General features: G+C 42.6%; 1 protein-coding gene across 1 annotated transcript; it reads right to left on the minus strand.

The window, feature by feature from the left end:
* Positions 1 to 699: 699 nt before the first annotated feature.
* On the minus strand, positions 700 to 24208 carry ap2s1 (adaptor related protein complex 2 subunit sigma 1). Its single transcript, XM_060944208.1, has 5 exons — positions 24039 to 24208; positions 21102 to 21251; positions 13234 to 13347; positions 7936 to 7995; positions 700 to 2305 (listed from the first exon to the last, which is right to left on the minus strand). The coding sequence occupies exons 1-5, from the start codon at positions 24039 to 24041 to the stop codon at positions 2204 to 2206; spliced, it is 429 nt and encodes a 142-aa protein (XP_060800191.1). The 5' UTR covers positions 24042 to 24208; the 3' UTR covers positions 700 to 2203.
* Positions 24209 to 25595: the final 1387 nt, after the last annotated feature.

Genomic DNA, 25595 nt, shown 5'->3' on the forward strand with positions numbered 1-25595 from the left:
AATGTGATTCATAATACATTTGTATTGTTTAAAAGTAGTTGAACAATGATTCAATGAACAGCTAAAACTCAAACTGTGCTTGATAATATATTTAGAATATGTACTAAAACTGTGTATCTAAGATATTTGGTATACTCTATAAGGTGCCATAATGTTTCATGAAAAGTGATCGAAATTTTGTCATAAGTCATAAAATAGCAGCTTTTTCCATAACTTTGAGCTTTTGGTGCCACCATTAAACTTTTGAATTTTGTCAAAATATTTCACCCAGTGTGTTTTCTTACCAAAAGCAGCATAAAAACAAAAATGCATCATGATCGAAGGAACTTTTCATTTTTAGGGGGCAACTGATGCACCCAAGTATATACTCACTTATACTGTGCTAATATTAGTGGCTTTTTTTTTTTGTCTTAATACATGTTTAATGGGAAGTGACAAAATTAAAATTTTCAGTAATTATTTGGTTCACATCATGTAATTTAACCTACCCATCCCCTTTAACCTCAACCTTACTAAACATTTATTCAAGATGATCGACCTCCTGAATAACCTCCATCCTCCACCAGCAGATAGTGCTACAGCACAACACAAGCGTACACCCTTTTCTCCAGATTCCACACACTGGGCAAATCATTTCTCATTGTCAATTTAATTAAAACGGATTAAAGACATATATCTAACATTTAAAAAAAAAAACTAAATTTTGCTACTTTTTATTTCTCTTTTATGGGTACATACTGATCTGAACAAAGGGAATAAAAACATTACCTTCACTCTGCAATCTCACAAGGACAAGTGCATAATATATTTATTTCAGATGAAAAAAGAACAATGAAAAATGACATTGAGAAGAAAAATGAAGACATGTGGAAAAACTTTAAACAATTAACGTAGCAGAATCATGGATTCTGATGAAGCCTAGTACAGAGCTAAGCAAAGTACTAAGGAATGGTTAGTTTATGCATGTAATGGTCCAGGTCTAAGCTTAATCAGAATCCAGAAAACCCAAAAAAAAAAAAAGGAAGCGGCTCGAGGCTGGTTAGAGCTGTTGCTATGGAAGCGCTAGTTGGGAGCAGAGCCACAGAATTTGAAGATAAAAAGTAGATGCAGTCTTTTGTTGTGCATTTTTCCCTGTGAGTGCTGCTAGCTCTGTTCAGCTTTGCTGGCTAAACAAGCTCCCCATCACTGCCTGCTTTTGTTCATTCAGCCAACACACCACAATTACCGCTAATAGCTCAACTTCTTCAAGCTGGCTTAGATGCTCATATAGCCAGTGGGCTAATACTGAACAGTCTGGGCTCGACTGTGTGCATGTTAGTACTGGTAACTAAGCAAAGACAGACAGACAGACGTTTGGCTACTGGAATGAAGCTGTTAGTTTCCGACTGTATGACTGAACTCAAACGTATACTCATATGGACGCACGATACAAAAAGCCCCAGAAGAACTAATGGTGTTCCAATGAAAGTGTGGTTTTCTCCTTGTTGTCTCGTAGTTTCTCAGAAATTCCAGTTCCATTATGGGTTTTATGTCTCATGCTGGTTATTCAGCAGTTTAGTGTTAATGGGTTAAGATGCAGGGACAAATCAGTCATGCATACTTGTGTGGCAAAATTCTAACCTTGCAACATAAAAATACAACCGGGGGTGGGAGTGAGTCAATACTGACTCCAGAGGCCTCACAAAAATGCATGTCCAATCTTGAAATCCATGGAATTATAAACCGAACGCACCACGAGTGAGCAAAGGGAACAAAAATAGCCAATGCCATTTTGATCCCTTCCTTCAAAAGACTAAAAAGCCGTCAACTTGTACTATATAAAAGTGTTATAACGCATTTCAGTCATTTACACTCCTGTAGTGACAATGGATTGGGATCATTGAATAAAGTCTTAATGAAAAAAAAAGCTGCTATTAAAACACCTGAACGGGTGACAAGGCAGTTGAAGAAATCAGGTGCAAGATTTCATATCAGGCTTTTCATTCTTCAACTGCATTCCGGCATCTCTCTCCGCATTATAAACGCTCACGCTCTTAAAAATCTTACATAGCACAGCTTTAAGAGGCTGAAATGTTGGGTTTTATATACGTTTCATTGACAACATCTATACACAAAACAATATAGACTGGCTTTCAGCAGGTTCCAGAGGATCCTCCTCCTCCTCCTGCTGCTGCTGCGGTATGGCTGTGATTCAGTGACGTCTCTACTCCAGTGACTGCAGCATGAGCAGCTGCTTCAGGACCTTTGTCTGGCTCGTTTCTCGAATCTCTCCAGCCAGAAACATCTCGTCTACTACTGTGTACACCTGAGAGAGAAACACACGGTGAAGAAAAGACAGGTTTGCTTGTTGTCTGGAAGATAGGTCAGTGAAATCATCATATGGTCTCCTACACAGGGCTTAATTTCAGCCGGAACAGGATCCGGAACCTCCGTCGTCGGATCCGGCAGCTATTTTCATTTCATTCGGTGTTCCGGTAGCTATTTAAATGGATCAGATCACCTCCGTGACCATCACAAAGGGAAAAAAAAATCAAACAATAAATTAAATAAGTAAATAAAAATTTGTTTAGTGTTCGGTTTTGATTTTTATATCTGTTGTTGATTTCTCTCCCATGACATCCACAAAATCTATGCGAAGGGGGGGACATGGGGTGTATACTTCCGCTCAATAGAACACCGGGTTTTTTGTAGCCGTTAGCTTGCGCTGTGGAAAAAAAAATGCCAAAAAAACAAGAAAGCTTACTAAAATTTTTTAAATGAATTCTCCAACTTGTTTTGTAAACCCTTTATTTCTTAACTATTACTTGAATTGATTGCACTTATATTTGCTGGCACTGCTTTTAAATTATTCTCTTTTTTGGGCTTTTTCCACCTTTAGGACAGTGTAGAGACAGGAAATGAGCAGGAGAAAAACAGGGAGGGCTCGGAAAATGACCGCAGGTTGGAATCGAACCCGGGTCCCCGGATTTATTAGCCTAGTAAACTAGACCCACCCGCCTAGCGGCCAAAAGTATTTTTGCCTAGCGAGTGGGTCTAGCCTCGCACCATAAAAACAAACACCCCGGGCATCAAATCGTGTCCGCCAATCACAACGCAAGGTTTTTGTTTGGATTCTTTGGGCGGGCTTTTGCAGGAGTGACAACAAAGCTGCGTGACGCTGGAGAAAGCGCAGCAGGAAAGATGGCTACGGCTAGTGAACAGCGTGCGTTTGACTCCACTTTGGAATCAGTTTTAGAAGAATTAGACTTGGAGTTTTCGTTGAAACATGAGCAGGAAGAGGCTCTCCGCTCATTCCTTTTCAAGAAGGACGTTTTCGCTGTTTTGCCGACCGGCTATGGCAAAAGTCTGATCTACCAGCTGGCTCCGCTCGTAGCCAAAAGGATGGGGCTAGTTTGTGCAGTACGAAGAATTAATAAACAGCTTTGAAACATTACTTTTTGATTGTTTCTTATTTTCCCGTCATTTTAAATTTAAGGGAAATTATTTCACCAAACACCACTAAATAAAAACTCTCAAAAACAGTTTAAGCAAACCCTTGAAAAACACTTGGGGGGGAGTGTATGTGGTACAGACTCCAAACTTGTGGTCATTATCTCCAAACTTCTTAATATCTAGAACCTGTTTATTAATTAATACGCATTTTGAAAAATTATTTATTTCAAGGTCTCCCCCACTGCTTTCTGTCGCTCTGACTACGTCACAGTCACTGTTGCGCTGATTGGTCAGAGCGTTGGCCTATACGCACAGAGACAGTTTGAAAGACAGCGGGTTGTTCCTCCCACCCCCTTCGGAAATGTCTACGGATCGAGGCCAGACTAAATATTCACATTTAGTCTGGCTTGCCAAGCTACGGATTTATGGTATGGCGCCTTATCCACCTGAGCCACGAAGTCCCGCTGGCACTGCTTTTAAATACCCGACTTAAATCCTTAAAATGAGTCATTTAACTCATGTCTTGTGTGATCTGATCTCCAATGGTGAAATAAACCGGTTGTGATATGAGTACAGTCTATTATTTTAGAAGATAAATGTAATATATAATTTAATATATAGCCTAATAAAAAATAATATTTTATAACATAATATCACGACATATTACTGTCTGTAACTGTTCATCACTAAAGTGTTTTCTAAGTTCATAATGTCTGATTTTTTTTTTTTACACACACAATAAGCGCATGGTGGCGCGGTGGTGTAGTGGTTAGCGCTGTTGCCTCACAGCAAGAAGGTCCGGGTTCGAGCCCCGTGGCCGGTGAGGGCCTTTCTGTGTGGAGTTTGCATGTTCTCCCCGTGTCCGCATGGGTTTCCTCCGGGTGCTCCGGTTTCCCCCACAGTCCAAAGACATGCAGGTTAGGTTAACTGGTGACTCTAAATTGACCGTAGGTGTGAATGTGAGTGTGAATGGTTGTCTGTGTCTATGTGTCAGCCCTGTGATGACCTGGCGACTTGTCCAGGGTGTACCCCGCCTCTCGCCCGTAGTCAGCTGGGATAGGCTCCAGCTTGCCTGCGACCCTGTAGAAGGATAAAGCGGCTAGAGATAATGAGATGAGATGAATAAGCGCGTGTGCGTAAAGTTATAGTAAACCACCCCCCGCCTTTTTGTTTTTTGAGTCGCCGGACCCACCCACCTCCTGCGTTCCGGGACCTCTCACTTCACAAATTAAGCACTGCTCCTACAACTGCCTTTGTTATCCATTCGGAGGTGGGAACTATGATGATATGATGCATCAATAAAATCAGTCACATTATGCAGATATCACTGTGACCAAATTCACAATTAACCATAGTAGCTGATGGATCGATATTAGACAGATATTTCCCTTGGTCATTTAACAATTAGTCCATGAAATCAAGTCGTACATGAGCCATGTATGACGACTGAGTGGAATAACTTTTATTCTATCCACATTCACTGGATTTTGAGAAACGGAGCATTTTTTTTTTTTGCAAATTCAATAAATAAGAACTTCATACAAAATGTCCAACCAAATCATTTCTGCTTAGGCGGGCTTCTTAAAAACCTATCGATGGCTGCACGAATTGACTTTAGTGGGTTTTTTTCTGTAGAAAGTGCCATCTTGCCGAGGTATAGCATAGCTTTAGATATTTATTTAATTCTTCCTTGGACATTTCAATTCTGTAATTTTCACACTTCTTTGAGCTTTTGAACCAGTCTTTTAAAAAAAATGATTAAAGATGAAGATTGTAAACAAACCGGCAAAATGACAGTAGCAATTTGTGAAAAATGCTATAATAATTCTTGAAAAAAAAAAAAGTTCTTACCATCAAATACTTTAATTCCATATTTTCTTGCTTTTTTAAAATATATTTTTTGGAGTTTTGTTTGAGTAGTTATTTCATCCTCGGTTGGTTCAGCAACATGCGTCGCCATTTTGTTTTTCTCTACTCACGGTATATGAGCGGATAGCCAGTAGTAGAGTAGCCAATCATTTGCTCATATCTAGTGAATGCGGACATCATAAACATTTATTTGTATGCAAGTAAATAAGGAAGAATGCACGACTGCATGTGCAATCATAGTAAAATAATCAAAGTCTGTGTGGTTTGATGTCGGAACCACCCCGAAGTTGATTATTTTCCAAAAATGTTTTATTTGTCTTATGCCACAGCAACTTACCAAGTGCAGCATTTTTCTTTATGAATGAAAGATCATATTTTTCTATCTATTTATAGTTATGAATAAATATCGGGCCAGCCTTTTTTTTCCCTCCAAGTAAATAAGAAAAAAAAGCCACAGCTCATCATATTACTGAGAAACAGGAAGCTTCACTAGATCAGACGTTTTTGGTTGTTAAATAACATCACCGTCCCTCTTCAACTTCATCTGCAGCTGAAACGCTTGTACATGCTTTTGTCACCTCAAGACTGGACTACTGCAATGCCCTGCTCGATGGCATCCCAGCCAAGTGACTAAATAGGCTGCAATATGTCCAAAACTCAGCTGCTAGGGTACTCACTCACACCAGGTCCTGGGATCATCTCATCTCATTATCTTTAGCCGCTTTATCCTGTTCTACAGGGTCGCAGGCAAGCTGGAGCCTATCCCAGCTGACTACGGATGAAAGGCGTATTCACACCTACGGTCAGTTTAGAGTCACCAGTTAGCCTAACCTGCATGTCTTTGGACTGTGGGGGAAACTGGAGCACCCGGAGGAAACCCACGCAGACAACATGCAAACTCCACACAGAAAGGCCCTCGCCGGCCACGGGGCTCGAACCCAGGACCTTCTTGCTGTGAGGCGACAGCGCTAACCACTACACCACCGTGCCACCCCCCCGGGATCATATCACTCCTATTCTCTACAACCTGCACTGGCTCCCAGTTAAATACCGCATCCAGTACAAAATTATCTTACTTGTCTACAAATCCCTACATAACCTTGCCCCTCCCTATTTATCAAATCTCCTAACTCCATATCAGCTACCTCTAAATCTTCGCTCCACAGACGTCCACCTATTAGCAGTCCCTTACTCTCGGCTCTGCTCTATGGGTGACGGGGCTTTCAGTGTAAATGGCCCTAAGCTGTGGAATGCCCTGCCACTAGCGTTACGCCAATGCTCAACACTGTCCTCTTTCAAAAAACAGCTAAAAACACATCTCTTTCACTTGGCCTTTTCTCTTTGATTTTTAATAACATTATTATTGATTTCTTATTATTGTTATTCTATTATTTTGCTTTTTGTTTGTTTTTTACTGTTCAGTGTCCTTGGGTACCTTGAAAGGCGCTTATAAATAAAATGTATTATCATCACCGTTTAAACTGTCGTGTTTTTAGTGTTAGATTATGAACAGCACTCCGTACAAGTCCCTGTGTATAAGCTGTTCTAGAAACAACATTAGGCCGAGTGTATAATATAAAGTTGTGAGTCTGAAATAGGGCGGCACGGTGGTGTAGTGGTTAGCGCTGTCGCCTCACAGCAAGAAGGTCCGGGTTCGAGCCCCGTGGCCGGCGAGGGCCTTTCTGTGTGGAGTTTGCATGTTCTCCCCGTGTCCGCGTGGGTTTCCTCCGGGTGCTCCGGTTTCCCCCACAGTCCAAAGACATGCAGGTTAGGTTAACTGGTGACTCTAAATTGACCGTAGGTGTGAATGTGAGTGTGAATGGTTGTCTGTGTCTATGTGTCAGCCCTGTGATGACCTGGCGACTTGTCCAGGGTGTACCCCGCCTTTCGCCCGTAGTCAGCTGGGATAGGCTCCAGCTTGCCTGCGACCCTGTAGAACAGGATAAAGCGGCTAGAGATAACGAGACGAGTCTGAAATACAGCCAGCACTACTGTCAGAGCTGCTGTTACACACAATTAGTCAACACCTTACCGTTTAATTATCATAATTATGACTTTTTTTTTGCTGCATCACCCACGCCTATTAGATAAGATTTTTCTTCTGGAAAAATACCTCATTAAGAGAAACTGAAGTTGGTCAAATCAGGCTCAAATGAGTGCAACCAGAGATATGATATGAAGTCCTTCAGCATCTGATTAGACGTGTGAATTGTAATTATGAGCAGATGGGCTAATTTCCTGCACGACGCTTTCTTTAGCACTCTTGCTGCTGTTGGCCTGGGCGCAGCTTTCTTAAATCTCGTCCATTAGGCAGTTTTTAAAAATACAATCAGGCAATTAGCGGTGAAGAAGCTGAACACAATTATCACAGGCTCTCCTTAATTGCTTACAGTTCTCCCTTTATAGGACGCCTCCTCCAAGCTGAAATGATGTGCATGTGCTTAATTGTATGATTGTTGTAATTAGACATCAAATATTTGTTGCCATGGTAATGCTGTACTCCAGGCTCGGTATATTTTGCATTGCCTTATTTTCTAGAGTACTCAACCTCGGCGTTATCTCGGCCTCAGCCTAAAAATGTCAATACCGCTCATCGTTTGTGCGTGTTAAGACTGTAGGGAGTTTTGTACTCACCTTGTAGAAATTGAAGACCAAATCTAATTCACACACGTTGTGGAAGTATTCATTTAAGACCTGTCGAAAGGTGAGAAGCATAATAAGATATGAAATAACGAACAAGTTGCACAACTTAAAATGACAGTCTATCAAATTCCACACCAAAAACATTAGTTTCAAAAATCCGAAATATTTCAATTTTAGAATTATTCAAGGTTTGAACAGAATTTCAGGCGCAATTCATGGGCTTGTCCTTGTCTCATGCAGAGCACCGCTGTATGGGACACATCTACTTTAAAGGAGTAGTCAGTGATTTTGGTAGAAGTTAGTTGAAGTCTCTTCAGTGTAACGTCCAAAGCAAAAACATGTCAAGCCTTAAAACACGTCAAGGCTGTAATGCACAAATGGTGCTGACGGTGCAAGATGGCGACCTTTCTGAAGCCACACAATATGACTGACGGGCAGAGAGAGACGCCATCTTGTCCTGATTGGTTGGATTTATTTTTTCTTCTTCTAGTTTTCAGCGCCTCGTGCAAAGTTTTTCTTCTGAGTAGAGACAACAGCCATTCATCTTATTTTTCAGGAACATCCATATTTTACTTCGCATTTAAGGAACACTACCACTTTTGACCTCACCGACTATAGTTTTTTTTTTAATAATTTAAAAACATTTCCAGTTGAGAGTACACTGCGCGTTTTGGCTGCCACTTCGTTTGTATGGTTTGATGTTTGTTTGAATGTTTTTGCTGATTTTGTTTCTTCGTCTGCCGGTTATGGTGTAGCTCCAGACCCAGTTTTGGGCGTTGGTTTCCCCAGGCCTTGGTCCACCATGACTGACACGTGCTCTGCTCACTATGGACTGTGGTGTGCTTGTTGCTCTCTTCAACATCAGGGTTGCCCAGCGCTTTGCATGGCGGTGTTTGTGCTCGCTCTGTGGCTCCCTGGCATGTTGTTCTGAGCGCTGTTTCCCGGTGGCGTCGTGGCACTTACATTCATGCACCTTTCAGTAGGACTGTGAGCAGCTACACCACTGGAATTACAGCCTGATCACTTTTGGTGGTCTCTCTTTTTCCGCCCCTCCCCTGTTTGTTTTGTAATTGTAAAGCAACCTTGGGTGTCAAAGGTGCTATACAAGTTAAACTTCCATCCATTATCCGTAACCGCTTATCCTATGTAGGGTCGCGGGCAAGCTGGAGTCTATCCCAGCTGACTACGGGTGAAAGGCGGGGTACACCCTGGACAAGTCGCCAGGTCATCACAGGGCTGACACATAGACACAGACAACCATTCACACTCACACTCACACCTACGCTCAATTGAGCCCATGTTTACATTAGACCGTATCAGTGGATCATCAGATTAACATTTTTAAAACGATTAGCGTGCACACAGCAACACCAATACACGGATACGCTCGGCTCCGCAGGCATCCTGCGCTCCAAATCACTCCGCCCTGAACAGCGAGTGCCCTCTGGAGGGTGTGCACTCCGGCCCTGCGCAGCTCACAGAGCGCGCGAGTGAAGCACACTAGCAGTGTTTTCGGGACTGAGCCGCTGTGTGTGTGATCCCAGCGCATATCACTTACCACTTGCAAGTGGAAGGATGGCAAGCCTAAAGACAATCATAACTACACAATGGGCAGTATTTGCATCAGTATTTGCAGTATTTTCATACTTTTATACTCTTTAATGAAAGGTGATACAAGGCGGAAGTCCGCGCCGTTTTTCAGCAGTCGCGTCACATGACCAACGCCAGCGAATCAGGAAGGTGGATGTCACAGTGACGTTGTCCAATGACGACGCCAGCTAGAGCTCAGCACAGCGTATCCGCGTATCCTCAATGTTTACACAGCACCGGAGCTGACACGATCTGGATTGAATACGTGGACCCTGGCGGATTCCCGTTTCCCGGCGTTTCCAGGCGGTTTAATGTAAACGGACAGTGCATCCGCGAAGAAAACGAGACAGATACGGTCTAATGTAAACTTGGCCTTAGAGTCACCAGTTAACCTAACCTGCATGTCTTTGGACTGTGGGGGAAACCGGAGCACCCGGAGGAAACCCACGCGGACACGGGGAGAACATGCAAACTCCACACAGAAAGGCCCTCGCCGGCCACGGGGCTCGAACCCAGAACCTTCTTGCTGTGAGGCGACAGTGCTACCTCAAGTTAGACTTATTATTTATTATAATTAACTGTAATATCGAGAAGCTTGTCTTGGTAAATCCTTTTTCCCCCTACACTCAGAGGAAAGTGCCATCATCCCTCTTCTACATACACCAGCTTCACAGATGCCCATGATTGGCTGACATTGCTGTGATTGACAGAGGAGAGAGTATTCCACTCCTCCCACCCAGAGAGCAGAATCAATTTTGCTCCTTTGCTTCCTGGACATAGATGACTTTGGCAGTGTCAGGATGTGATCTCCTGACAATACAGTAATGCTATTGTGTTGTGCAAATGATCCATTTGCTTGGGCAGGGAGTAAAACCAAACAGTAGAAAAGAGACTTTGGGACGTCAGGGACCCCTTTACAATTATTTCCATGGATTCTTCAGCCCAGGTCCAGAGCCGATACTTACTTGTTTTTGCATTATTGAGGTTTAGGTGAAATCTGTTAAATTAGAAGATTTCAACAGGAAACGTGAACTGCACAGCTGTAGAAAATGAAGAGCACTGTGCTACAATAAATCAATAAAGTTTTATCGAATCTAATCCAGTGTTTCTCAAACTGGAGGCTATATTAAATCTCAAATTATTTCATGAAGTTTTTTTTTTTTAATTCTGTCAATTTATTAAATTAGTTTCTTCCAAATATAGAGTTACATTTAAAAATGGAGGTTATTAAACATTTTTAATTACATTTGTGCCAGCCAATCATAGTTCATGGCCGACCTGCGTCAACTTAATGAGTTATGGGTAAGATCACTGAATTGTGTGTCTGGTACATGCCGGATAGTGGAGGAGCACAGTAACACTAAATATCCACAAAGAGCAGCCTTCATCTAAAAAATGTTGAAGACTGAGCGATATTTATCCTCCACTACGAGTAAAGGTTATTATCGGGCGAGTGTAATGCAGGGGGAAGAAGAGATTTGGGAGTCGTGGACAGTTGCAGGACAGAGGAAGTCTCAGCATTCCAGGTCACTGCGCTCTTAAACTGCTGGACAGTGGAATCACTCACACAACTTTACAAATGTGGACACAAACTCATAACACACTCGTAACACACATTCCTGTATAGTTTGTTAAATCACTCTTGAAATATCAGCTGAAAATGAGCACTTGGATCAATCAGAGTGGTTATAGATCGATAGATTTTCTGCTGATGTGATGAATTGTGGCACTGCTGTAATCCAAATCTACAATTAATTTTAATAATCGACCACAATCCCTCATCATGACATCACAGCTTCACTTAGAAATGTAAAACTAATCAATTTTTGAATACAGATTTACTGCTAATGTTGAGACGTACTGAATGATTCAGTCTGCTTAAAATTATCAGTGAAAAGACTGAGAAAATTGAGATTTGAATATTAAGAAAAGTTAACCTTTATCATTTTAGCCATTCTCATGTAAATTTTGTTAAATATACTGCAAGGCATGTCATGATAATATATTCACTTTTTTTTTTTTAAATACTACAGCATTATACACTCACTGGCCGCTTTATTAGGAACACCCATCCGCCTGCTGTTTTATGCAATTATCTAGTCAGCCAATGGGCGGCACGGTGGTGTAGCGGTTAGCGCTGTCGCCTCACAGCAAGAAGGTCCGGGTTCGAGCCCCGTGGCCGACGAGGGCCTTTCTGTGCGGAGTTTGCATGTTCTCCCCGTGTCCGCGTGGGTTTCCTCCGGGTGCTCCGGTTTCCCCCACAGTCCAAAGACATGCAGGTTAGGTTAACTGGTGACTCTAAATTGACCGTAGGTGAGAGTGTGAATGGTTGTCTGTGTCTATGCGTCAGCCCTGTGATGACCTGGCGACTTGTCCAGGGTGTACCCCGCCTTTCGCCCGTAGTCAGCTGGGATAGGCTCCAGCTTGCCTGCGACCCTGTAGGACAGGATAAAGCGGCTAGAGATAATGAGATGAGATCTAAATCAGCCAATCCCTTGAGAATAGCATAATGCATAAAAATCATGCAGATACAAATCAAGAGCTTCAGTTAATGTTTACTTCAAACATCAGAATGGGAAAACTCGTGATCGCAAAGTGTGACTTTCACTGTGGCATGGGTGTTGGTTTGAGTATTTCAGAAACTGCTGAAATACTCAGGAAAAAAAAAAAAAAAAAAACCTCTAGAGTTTACACAGAATGGTGCACTGCAAAAAATGATCTCTTGTTGAGAGAAAATATCTTTAATATGGGTGAATTTATCTATTATTTCTTATTAGAAGTTTGCTAGAACTCAAATATAAGATTATTTAGCTTACTTTGAGACGCTTTTACTAATTTCAAGCCTTAAATTTTCTTATTCTATTGGCAGATAATTTTGCTTCTTTCTAGAATTGAATGCTTAAAATGAGCAAAATTATCTGCCAATAGAATAAGAAAATTTAAGGCTTGAAATTAGTAAAAGCGTCTCAAAGTAAGCTAAATAATCTTATATTTGAGTTCTAGCAAACTTAAATTAACTCCCCCTCAAATTAAGCGGCGCGCTCCGGCTTGCTCCCCTCAAATTAAGCAGCACATTCTGGGAGCAAGCCGGAGCGCGCTGCTTAATTTGAGGGGGAGCAAGCCGGAGCGCGCTCCGGCAGCTATTTACACTGGATCCGGTGTCTGTAACACGTTTTTTTTTCAAGCTGGTTCTCCCTCTGTCTACAGCGTTAGTATGTAGCTTGACCTTCAAAATGGCGGACACCGGGGCGTCACGTGACCCTGTGACGTCAGGTGAAAAACCTCAATATACACGAGTTGTTACTATAGAAACGATAACGTATTAGAATGAATGCATTAATATAATCTTGTGATTCGAATTACATTGCTGTCAGTTTAGAGAAAATTCATCAACAGCTTCAACCAATCAGATGGAATAATTCAACAGCGCCGCAGTTTAATCATCCAAAGCGATGTACATCTTGAAAACTCGTGAGATGCTACCACTTGTGCACTATATGTCAACCCTACTCCCACGCAAAAAAAATAAAACGGTATAAGGGATGGAACCGAATTTGTAGCAATACGTAAAGATGAAGTCCATTTTAGTTGTTACGCGTGTGTGTGTGTGTGTGTGTGTGTGTGTGTGTGTGTGTAATATGATTTGTAACTCTCCGAGAGGTAAAGCAGACCGTTTCTAAAGACAAGCAAGCAACTTACTTCCACAAAGTTATGAATGCCCTCCAGGTAGGCCAGGTTATTGTCCGTGACATCCACACAGATACAGAAGTACAGACCAGCATAGCGTCTGTAGATAATCTTGAAGTTCCTGAACTGCAATGCAGAGAAACACACGATCAGGAGATGCTTTGTTCACCACACACAGTACCGCTGGAGGTATTTTTTTTAAAATGGTTGAGAAATTTCAATTATGTAGATTGGTGTTTGGGGGAACTTTATTAACACACCATTAAATTCACATATTAAATCATAACAGACTTTCATTACTTCTTTTGGGGGAAATTAATCCTCAGAGCATTCTGTACAAGCTCAGATTGGGATCTTGTGCTCTTGGCGCCATGACTTTGAGCCCTTCATATTTGACATGCAAATTATTCCAGGATCATGACATTGGAACTAAAGTTTTTTTTTTTTTACATAACCTGCATGCAAAGCTCACTTGTTAGTTAGAAAGGAACTTCTAATTGTGGCATGATAGTATTCTAAATACAAAACCTAGGTTACAAGCTGTTAGGTGGCCGGTTAACTCTCTGGAGGCTTTATACAGACTTTAGCGGTCATTATAATGGCAAAACCACAGATACTATAGACCCCTTTCACATGACGTCACTGCGCCGCGAGATTTTGTTAGGCGCCATATTGGAAGACCAAGTACATGCACTCACAATATAAAACAAAGTATGAGCGAGAGTGAAGTGACACGATGGCTGATAATTCTGGTTATGTGAGTACATTACCAGTTGCAGAAAGGGCACGGTATGTGGAGAAACTGGCTGTGATTGATGGGTTTGACCCATATGATAAGACTCGGGGCAAGGGAGAATGGAAACATAAGGAGGACCTGACACCAATTCTGCCATCTGTTTGCTACCCAGACATTGTAAACTATTTGTTGTTTACACCCAGTGCCTACACTCAGTGTTCGAACTATGCTGATATTTTCGGGGGGTCCCTTTTTTCCCTTGGGGGGGGGGGGGGGGGGGGGGTGCTTGATCTCCAACACATGAGAAGCCTATCTTACGCACATATCACGCGGACTCCACACATGCATCGCGTCTGAAGTCATAACTCATCAGGGGAAATCGTGTCCGCATTGGCATGTTCAAAAAACAACCTCGCGTCAACAATGATACCACACGCAAGAAAAAAAAAAAAAAAAACAGTCAGGCTACTCAACAACCAACCTGGCAGCAGCGAGCAAGCCCCAAACCATCCTAAATTATTATTATTATTATCATTATTATTAAATTGTAGAAGTCTGGGAGGCTTGCTCCTCATACAGTTATCAACTTGGGGCCAATTTAGCATGTTTTAAATCTGAATTTCTTGCGTTTGTTTACCTCAAAGTGTCCGCAGATCACGCACAGACTTATCCATTATATCCACAGTTTTTTGCCAAGTCTCACACAGGTTTCTTTCAAGTCTACTGTTGGGCCAATAAATCATAAATAAAACAGCTCAGATTTGTTTGTTTAAGTCGTTTACCACTCCACTTTATTCTCGTGGGTTCACATACCGCTGCCGTTATTTCCCCCCTAATCACAAGTTTGTTGGTCTTCCAAAATGGCGCAGGGTCTGTTTACTTCCGGTTTCGGGTGACGTCAGTGAAAGGGGTCTATACTATATGTTAATAGCCACCCAAAGCCTCCAACACTTCTTGGATGTTGTGTTTAAATCCATACCATCTATTTAAACGCTGGTGAAAGTGGCAGTGAGATACGCTTTCCGTGAAATATGCTACATATACGCCATTCACGCTCATGATGGAAATTGTTTGTTTACTGCCATTACGCTGTAACTGTGTCGTGTTGGAATGGGAGCAAAATGCTAAATCTGAAACATTAACCTATCCCCTGGTGACCTCGTAACATAAACAGTAATCTCTTGCCACAGCTCCATTGGGAATCAGAACCGATGCATTAATGTGTGGCCTAACGGTTAGAGAAGTAGCTTTGGGACCAAAAGGTCGCAGGTTCGATTCCCTAGACCAGCAGGAATGGCTGAAGTGCCCTTGAGCAAGGCACCTAACCTCCAACTGCTCCCCAGGCTGCTCTGGGGATGTTGTACGTCACTCTGGCTGACAGCGTCTGCTAAATGCTATTAATGTAATATAATGTAACGTAATTTGTCGTGACCAGTCGTAACGTCACTACACAGTGATATAAATGATGCAGTGTGATATTGCGACAGAACTACTGACACCTACATAATCCAAATATACATTAACGAACTAACTAGCTAATGTCTCAGTCTGGGCTTTTCGTAACAATATGGACTTGCCGTCTCGCGAGTTATACCTCATATCCAGCCCAGTCAGGTGGGAATACATGACGCCTGGTACAGAAGACTGAGCAGGAATAAAATTTATCCCGTATTGTATTTTTTTTACCCGATACATCAGCAGGGTTTGTATGTGAAAGGGGCTTTACAGATGAGGAAAATCACTCCAGAAACACTTGCGGTGCAAAATGCTGAAACGCCTTTCGTCATTCTTTTCCCCAGTGCTTTCCAAAGTTACCCCAGGGCAGGCTTGTAGTACTCGAGTCCAGGACTCTGACTCAAGTCCAACTCATGCCCTGATTTTAAGGACTCGTGACTCGACCTGAGCACTGATGACTTGGACTTGTGCATTAATTGCATTCGGACTCGTAAATTGGAGACGAGGACTCTGATTTTTTTTTCTTTATTTTTTGTAACATGCCATAATTTAGCAAAAGATCTCATTATCTGTAGCCGCTTTATCCTGTTCTACAGGGTTGCAGGCAAGCTGGAGCCTATCCCAGCTGACTACGGGCGAAAGGCCGGGTACACCCTGGACAAGTCACCAGGTCATCACAGGGCTGACACATATGGCCCTTTTCCACTACCCTTTTTCAGCTCGCTTCAGCCCGACACGGCTTGCCTTTCGACTACCAAAAAACAGCACGACTCAGCTCGCTTCAGCCCTGCTTAGCCCCTAAAACTCGCACCGTTTTGGAGTAGGGCTGAAGCGAGCCAAAGCGAGCCGAGTGAGGTTGGGGGCGTGAGCAGACACTTTCCTGTGCACTGATTGGTGAGGAGGAGTGTCCTCACATGCCCACACACGCCCCGCGAGCACGCTGGGATCTGTAAACACCGTAAACCCGGAAGAAGAAGAATTCCGAATTACGAGAATTTCTGAAGCCTTATGCGCCTCACCTCATCTATACGCTCTTGCCAGTATCTGTTGGCGTTGTCGGTGACAACAAGCCACAGCACCAAGACCAGCAACACTAACGACTCCATGTCCTCCATGTTTATTGTTTACTATCCGGGTCGTGAGACTACCGCTTAAAAGATCACTGATGTCACTGTTTGCGCTGCTTAACGACATCACGTGACGTCCACCCACTTTCGCTAACTCCACCCAATGTGTCCACCCACTTCCATCCAGCACGGTTCAGCGCGGTTGTAGTCAAAATGCAACTCCAATAGCCCCGCTCAGCTCGACTCAGCCCAACTCAGCACGGCACGGCTCAGCCCAACTCAGCCGCGTTGGTAGTGGAAAAGCGGCAATAGACACAGACAACCATTCACACTCACATTCACACCTACGGTCAATTTAGAGTCACCAGTTAACCTAACCTGCATGTCTTTGGACTGTGGGGGAAACCGGAGCACCCGGAGGAAACCCACGCGGACACAGGGAGAACATGCAAACTCCGCACAGAAAGGCCCTCGCCGGCCACGGAGCTCGAACCTGGACCTTCTTGCTGTGAAGTGACAGCGCTAACCACTACACCACCGTGCCGCCCCAAAAGATATTTATATCTAAATCAATTTTTGTATGAATTTTGTGCAAGTGTGTCACACCTGCGTGCCTTGGCGCATGCATCAGATAGACTCTCGGGCGTGCTCCGGACAGCACGCACGCACCAAGCACACTCTTACGCACGTGCCGTAAATGGTTTCACATAAAGGCAGCAACAACCACCGTCAAATAGTGCATTTGGAGTCTTGTTCTCGGACTCGACTCAAAATTTTCTTTAATGACTTGGACTTGACTCAGACTTGAACACTGGTGACTCGAGACTGGACTCGGACTCGAGGTTTAGTGACTTGACGACAACACTGCCCCAGGGTTGCCTTTTTTTATGATGTTAAAGGAGTAAACATGTCGCTTTTTGGTTCTTGAGCTTTCAAAGAATGATAATGCCTAGCATGATGGAGACAGTACACTAACCAATCCACAATCTCGTTTTCACGGTATCAAATACCAGCACCACAGAATCCTCAAAGGTCTTTGGACAATATTATTTTTCCAAATCAGTACAAATCAAAGATTTACAGTAATAATGTAATGTCATCCTTTGTTCCCGGCAGCTTAAGGACCTTACATTTACTGATTCATGCCAGTCGCCATCTTCAGTCACTGGCTTCCGGCTCAGCGCGTTTGGCTCACTACACCGGCTCTAACATCATGCTGTTGTAATACACAGTGCACCAAATGCCTCATAGAATATTAGTGGGGTTTTATTTTTCTTATATTTTAATGTCATCAGACAACATGTGCACCAACATGAACGTACCAGATCTTCACTTAGATTAACGTATTCGGGTCGATCAGCATTGTTACTGCAGATTTACAAACGTCTCGTACTCAGAAGCAACCTTATGAGACGGACAAGCTACAGGGTCACAGACACGTAAAATACGCTACAGACCCGTTTCTTTTTCTCTGTATCAAAGAAAATCAATTTGGTCGTTTTGACTAGCAATGGACATACGTGCATTACGAGTCACCATCACCACACTCACGCTGGAGAACTCCTTCCTACTTTCATAAGTACTGGTAAGTGACGCAAAACCAACAAAGGCACATGGCCAGGCTACAGATCGTCATGGGTTTGTGAAAAAATATAGAGTGCTTCAAGGTCAGCGCAAACCCAGCGGCGGCCATATTGGAAGTCAAAGGTCGCCTGGGTCAGGCTGTGTCAGTGCATTGTCGTTGTTCAGCGAAGCAAAAAGGGGTGACAATGCCGAATACGTGTGTCATTGTTGGCTGTAGTAGCCGGGGGGAAAAGGGTGGCAAAAGCTTCCACAGACTCCCTAAAGTCGTGACTAACCCGGGAATTGCAGCACAGGAGAAAAGCGAGCGGAGGAGACGACAGTGGCTGGCTGCCATTAACCGATCACTTTGTGACCGGTAGGTTAAATTGTCTTGAATTTCATAGTTACTAAAATAAATGTGATACAAACTATTATCTTTTCTATGTACTTTCAGCAATGATTAATGGATATATTTGTCACATTAGGTAGCTTATGTCTACTGCAGGGCGGCACGGTGGTGTAGTGGTTAGCGCTGTCGCCTTACAGCAAGAAGGTCCTGGGTTCGAGCCCCGTGGCCGGCGAGGGCCTTTCTGTGTGGAGTTTGCATGTTCTCCCCGTGTCCGCGTGGGTTTCCTCCGGGTGCTCCGGTTTCCCCCACAGTCCAAAGACATGCAGGTTAGGTTAACTGGTGACTCTAAATTGACCGTAGGTGTGAATGTGAGTGTGAATGATTGTCTGTGTCTATGTGTCGGCCCTGTGATGACCTGGCGACTTGTCCAGGGTGTACCCCGCCTTTCGCCCGTAGTCAGCTGGGATAGGCTCCAGCTTGCCTGCGACCCTGTAGAAGGATAAAGTGGCTAGAGATAATGAGATGAGATGTCTACTGCAGTGCATTGTTGCATCAAATGGCATTTAAGATCGAGGCCTAGTAATGTTTATGTACACATGCTGTTAGTACAAGTTACATACTAGGCCTACATTTTATTCACTGACTAAAATAATTGATAATAATTATAATAGTTATAACACTGACACATCGCGGACCCAACCGGACACAAACCTATCGTATGCTTCCATGCTCTTGTAGTTCTGGAAATCCTTTAGTTCACAAAATGGACTTGGGTGAAACACTAGATAGTTCACAAGATCGATGTACATGTCACGTGCGGCAACAAGCTGGGGTCAGCTTTCCATTCCTTCTCACTAACAGTGTATGGATCTACATTCCCAATGAAACGTAACTTCTCAGCATAACGCTCCCGTGCCTGCTTATCCAAACTTTCACAGTAGTGCTCCATCACTTCAGATGTCTAAATTCTTAAAAAATCCAAGCTTCTAAGCCCTCTAACGCGGAAACGAATCGGTGAATGCAAATAGCTGATGTGTACTCTGAGCGTTCTGGAACGAGTGACTTCCAAGATGGCCTCGCAGACCGCAGTGTTACTATTTTTAGCATCATCTCCGAGCACTCTGTTGAACAGTGAACGTAAGCTTGGCCACATTTAATCAACTACCAGAGGTCACGAAATCCAGGAGCAGATTTGGATTTTTATATCCCCGTGCTCTTTAGAGGAGTGTTTAAATCTAGCCAGGAGAGACAGAACTAGAGTTGCAAAATTCCGGGAATTTTCAAAGGTGGAAATTTTCCATGGGAATTTTCGGGAAAAGACTGGGAATTTTGAAAGTGGACATCAATTAAGTAAGTAGAAAAAAATATTGTAGCATAATCTTGGTTAAAAGAGGCAGATTTATGGGAATAAAGTTGTGCATAGCACGCTGTTACTCACTCACATGGACAAAACATGTTATTTTCTCAGGAGCCATTGAAGCCACACCCCTTACATGCATTTTGCATCCCTCTATCACATGCACAATAACTTCTAGAATTCTGAAGAGCTAGAACTGTTTTAAATACAAACTGCCGAGATCACACATTACAGACAAAGGACTACATGCCATCAAGTAAGTTTTGAGGATGATTTTTTATCTATTATGGTATTTAAGTAAAAATGAAAAGGTATAGTAGAATAAATCTAGTGCTAATTTACTTGTAAATTAGAATTGTGCCATTTCATTGAAGTAGTTAGGTTGTGATGCTAGTTACAGCAAATTGTGCTAGTTTAATGGGAATCCAGATAAGCTAAATGAAAGCTTCCTATGAACATTTCATGTAAGAAAACTTGCATTGATATGCAAGACTTTATTTGACATTCAAGACTTTTTTTTCGAAGGGGAAAACATTTTTCATTTTACATTTTGAATTTGAGTTTTTGAGTCAGAAAGAGAGTTACGTTCTGTCTGTTCTGTTCCATAAGTGGGAGCTGTAAGCAACATATTGGCAAACGTTCATGTTTTGTTCAATAAAAGAAATAAGCATTGATAAAGTTCTTCTTACCAAAAAATCAGTCATGTGTTTTAATTGTCTCCATTTTGCAATAATGTCTGCTGATGACAAAATAAAATGTTTATATTTTTGTTTAGGCGGCACGGTGGTGTAGTGGTTAGCGCTGTCGCCTCACAGCAAGAAGGTCCTGGGTTCGAGCCCCGGGGCCGGCGAGGGCCTTTCTGTGCGGAGTTTGCATGTTCTCCCCGTGTCCGCGTGGGTTTCCTCCGGGTGCTCCGGTTTCCCCCACAGTCCAAAGACATGCAGGTTAGGTTAACTGGTGACTCTAAATTGACCGTAGGTGTGAATGTGAGTGTGAATGGTTGTCTGTGTCTATGTGTCAGCCCTGTGATGACCTGGCGACTTGTCCAGGGTGTACCCCGCCTTTCGCCCGTAGTCAGCTGGGATAGGCTCCAGCTTGCCTGCGACCCTGTAGAAGGATAAAGCGGCTAGAGATAATGAGATGAGATGAGATTTTTGTTTATGACTTAATAAATAAATGTATATAAAATAAAATAATTCCCCTAAATTACCGTAATTCCAGTGCTTTTTTTTTTTTTTTTGAAAATTCCCAAAAGTCCCGTACCAAAGTTTCCATGGAAACTTTCCGGAAATTTTCCAGGAATTTTCCGCCCCTTTGCAACCCTAGACAGGACATGAGAAATGAGAACATTACTTCGACAAAGTTGGTGTGTTTGGCATCTCGGACAGTCACTACAGCATGAACCTCCTCGATGAGCTTCTGCTTCTCATCATCATCAAACTGCATGTACCATTTGGCCAGTCTGGTTTTTCCTGCTCGGTTTTGGATCAGAATGAAGCGAATCTAAAAGAGAGAAAAATAAAAATGTAGAAGGTAATTAAAAAAAAAAATCAGGGTGGGGTTGTGTTTTCTTTCTTTCCCCCCTCTTCTCCAATAACTTGGCAGCTGACCACAGCAGACCTGATCAGGGATGTATACTAATGTACACTGAGCTGGGAGGGTTTTCCTGCACAGATCTGGACCTGTGTTAGTTTTAAAATGTCCCTCAGACTTCTTAATGTTTTAAATAACTAAAAACACAAAGCATGGATAACAGGGTTAACATTAGAGAGCTCATTTACAGTTGGGTTCAAAATAATAGCGGTGTGTTTAAAAACGTGAGTAAAGCTCAAAATCCTTATAATAGTTTTTATTTCCATGCATTGGGAACACTGCACATTATATTCTACATCAAAACATGAAGAAAAATGTATCAATATTTTAATTACTTTACAGAAAATGAAGAAAAATGAACATTGGGCTGTTCAAAAAAAATAGCAGTGTCTGCATTTTTCATTACAAACTCCAAATATTTACTGTATAAACTGAAAAAATCTTAAGGATTTAGTATTCCTGTGAATCACTAAACTAATATTTAGTTGTATAACCACGGTTTCTGAGAACTTCTGGCACCTGTGAACAGGTATTCCAGCCCAGGATGATTTGACAACATTCCACAATTCCTCTGCATTTCTTGGTTTTGCCTCAGAAACAGCATTTTTGACGTCACCCCACAAGTTTTCTATCGGATTAAGGTCTGGGGATTGGGCTGGCCACTCCATAACTTTCATTTTGTTGGTCTTGAGCCCTGATGCTGCTCGCTTACTGGTGTGTTTGGGGTCGTTGTCTTGTTGAAACACCCATTTCAAGGGCATTTCCTCTTCAGCATAAGGCAACATGACCTCCTCAAGTATTTTGATATATGCAAACTGATCCATGATCCCTGGTATGCGATAAATGGGCCCAACATCATAGTAAGAGAAACATTCCCATATCATGATGCTTGCACCACCATGCTTCACTGTCTTCAGAGTGTACTGTGGCTTGAATTCAGTGTTTGGGGGTCGTCTGAAAAACTGTCTGCGGCTCTTGGACCCAAAAAGAACAATCTTACTTTCGTCAGTCCACAAAAATGTTTTTCCATTTCTCTTTAGGCCAGTCGATGTGTTCTTTGGCAAATTGTATCCTCTTCAGCACGTCTTTTTTTTTTTAACAGTGGAACTTTGCGGGAGCTTCTTGCCGATAGATTAGCTTCACACAGGCACCTTCTAATTGTCACAGTACTCACAGGTAACTTCAGACCGTCTTTCATCACCCTGGAGCTGATCATTGGCTGAGGTGGGGTTTACATTAGACCGTATCAGCGGATCATCAGATTAACGTTTTTAAAATGATTAGTGTGCACACAGCAACGCCAATACACGGCTCCGCTCGGCTCCGCAGGCATCCTGCGCTCCAAATCACTCCGCCCTGAACAGCGAGTGCCCTCTGGAGGATGCACACTCCGGCCCTGCGCAGCTCACAGAGCGCGCGAGTGAAGTGCACGAGCAGTGATTCGGGACTGAGCCGCTGTGTGTGTGATCCCAGCGCATATCACTTACCACTTGCAAGTGGAAGGATGGCAAGCCTAAAGACAATCATAACTACACAATGGGCAGTATTTGCATCAGTATTTGCAGTATTTTCATACTTTTATACTCTTTAATGAAAGGTGATACAAGGCGGAAGTCCGCGCCGTTTTTCAGCAGTCGCGTCACATGACCAACGCCAGCGAATCAGGAAGGTGGATGTCACAGTGACGTTGTCCAATGACGACGCCAGCTAGAGCTCAGCACAGCGTATCTGCATATTCTCAATGTTTACACAGCACCGGACCAGACACGATCTGGATTGAATACGTGGACCCTGGCGGATTCCCGTTTCCCGGCGTTTCCAGGTGTTTTAATGTAAACGGACAGTGCATCCGCGAAGAAAACGAGACAGATACGGTCTAATGTAAACTTGGCCTGAGTCTTTGCCATTCTGGCTATTCTTCAATCCATTCGAATGGTAGTCTTCTGTTTTCTTCCACGTCTCTCTGGCTTTGCTGTCCATTTTAAAGCACTGGAGATCATTTTAGCTGAGCAGCCCATCATTTTCTGCACTTCTTTACAGTATACGTTTTACCTCTCCAATCAACGTTTTAATCAAAGCACGTTGTTCTTCTGAACAATGTCTGGAACGACCCATGTTTCTCAGGTTTTCAGAGAGAAAGGGATGTACAACATGTGCTGGCTTCATCCTTAAATTAGGGCCACCTGACTGACATCTGTTTTTTCACAGAATGAATGACCTCACTAATTAAACTCCACACTGCTATTATTTTGAACACGTCCCTTTCACTTAATTATTCGATTACACAGACTCAGGAGCATGCATATCATGAATGTTGGGTCTGTTGGTTTTCTATAACTCTACTACACCTACTGGTAAATTATTTGCCATGTAGTAATATAATTTCCACCAAAAACAGTGATTGATCTGGTTAGTCGTGTTGGACTATTATTTTGAACACAAGTGTATGTAGCTTAGTCTACTCTAAAACGAACTCGTCGTTGGTTCTCGTCGTTTTAGACACAAATTGTACCAAATTCTTAAACAAATAATAATGAAATTGATTAAAAATCATTATATATTACTTACTTCATTGCACCATTCATTCATTCATTACAACTCCATTATCGATACATTAGTTAGCAAGACTGCTAATGTCACCTAGCCTAGACTAGCTACTCTGGATGCTAGTAACTAATAACACAGAATCAAACTTACCATTTTGGGGATTTCCGGTATTCAAATCTAGTTAATAAATCTGCTTAATCAATATTTCTATATATCGGCACAAAAAAATATATATTAAGGAAAAGAAGACCTCCAAAAGGCTGGTCTTTCGTGCCACTACCCTGTTATTACCCCTACAAAGGACGCTAAAGGCCTGAAGAACCTGAGGAATTATGGGTAATGAAGTTTTATAATGTCAGTCGCTTAACGGCAGCGAAAGGGAACGACACGAATAGAAAACTACAAGTACCAGCTAAAATTTGACGCGATGTAATGACGTTGACAATCAGGAAATGTTTTGACTTGTTTTTCAGTGTGATATATGATTTTTTTTTCCGGAATGGACATTTTGATTGTGTTTTTATTTAGATATATTTTGAAGAGATAAACATTAATATAAAATTTAAACGTTTTAAACTTTAAATGGGTTACGGCCATGTTTTGGTCAGAAAATGTGTGTCTAGGATAGAAAGGGAAAATAATGTAGGCTGTATTTATACTTATATGTTTTACAATAAAACTCTCTTTTTTTAAACTTGCCTTTTTGTGTGATCACTGTATCATTACACTGGTGTAGAGTTAATGCTGATCTTGGGAGGCTCTCTGTCAGGAATGGGGGGGAGAATTATTAGTAATGATAAAATAATGAAAGGAGAACTTCAGACTGATGATGGTGTGAAGGTTTTCTTTTCATCAGTAGCTTGTTTGGTTAGTGACTGAGGGGTTGTCCTGTGTACCATGACACGCTGTACAAGCTGGAGTTTCTGATTGCACAACTGGGAGAGGGAGGAATGCAGCGGCCCTCAGGACTGAAATATTTTAAGTGGAGGAGTAGGAGCAATGAACTCTCTTAATTTGCTCTTTCTACTGTTGAAGAAAGGGTTTTTTGTAGAATTTAGCTGCCTTGTAGAAGACAATTACAGCAGTCATCCTTTTTGGTAATCTTTTTGGTGCCCAATTCCCATCTGAGCATCTATTGGCACAGTGTTTTAATGGCCCTTAATCATGTTACAATTGTGTGTGTGTGTTACTTATTAAATAACACTTTTCCTGGAGGTCACTGTGTGGTCAATTTAATAATAGTAGCTCCATTGTTTCTTGAATTTTATTTACAACCCCATTTCCAAAAAAGCTGGGACGCTGTGTAAACTGTAAATAAAACAGAATGTGATGATTTGCAAATCATGGAAATGTGAGGTGGCGGCACGGTGGTGTAGTGGTTAGCGCTGTCACCTCACAGCAAGAAGGTCCGGGTTCGAGCCCCGGGGCCGGCGAGGGCCTTTCTGTGCGGAGTTTGCATGTTCTCCCCATGTCCGCGTGGGTTTCCTCTGGGTGCTCCGGTTTCCCCCACAGTCCAAAGACATGCAGGTTAGGTTAACTGGTGACTCTAAATTGACCGTAGGTGTGAATGTGAGTGTGAATGGTTGTCTGTGTCTATGTGTCAGCCCTGTGATGACCTGGCGACTTGTCCAGGGTGTATCCCGCCTTTCGCCCGTAGTCAGCTGGGCTAGGCTCCAGCTTGCCTGCGACCCTGTAGAACAGGATAAA

The sequence above is a fragment of the Neoarius graeffei genome, chromosome 17 (genome assembly GCF_027579695.1).
Source record: "Neoarius graeffei isolate fNeoGra1 chromosome 17, fNeoGra1.pri, whole genome shotgun sequence".
Classification (NCBI taxonomy): Eukaryota; Metazoa; Chordata; class Actinopteri; order Siluriformes; family Ariidae; genus Neoarius; species Neoarius graeffei.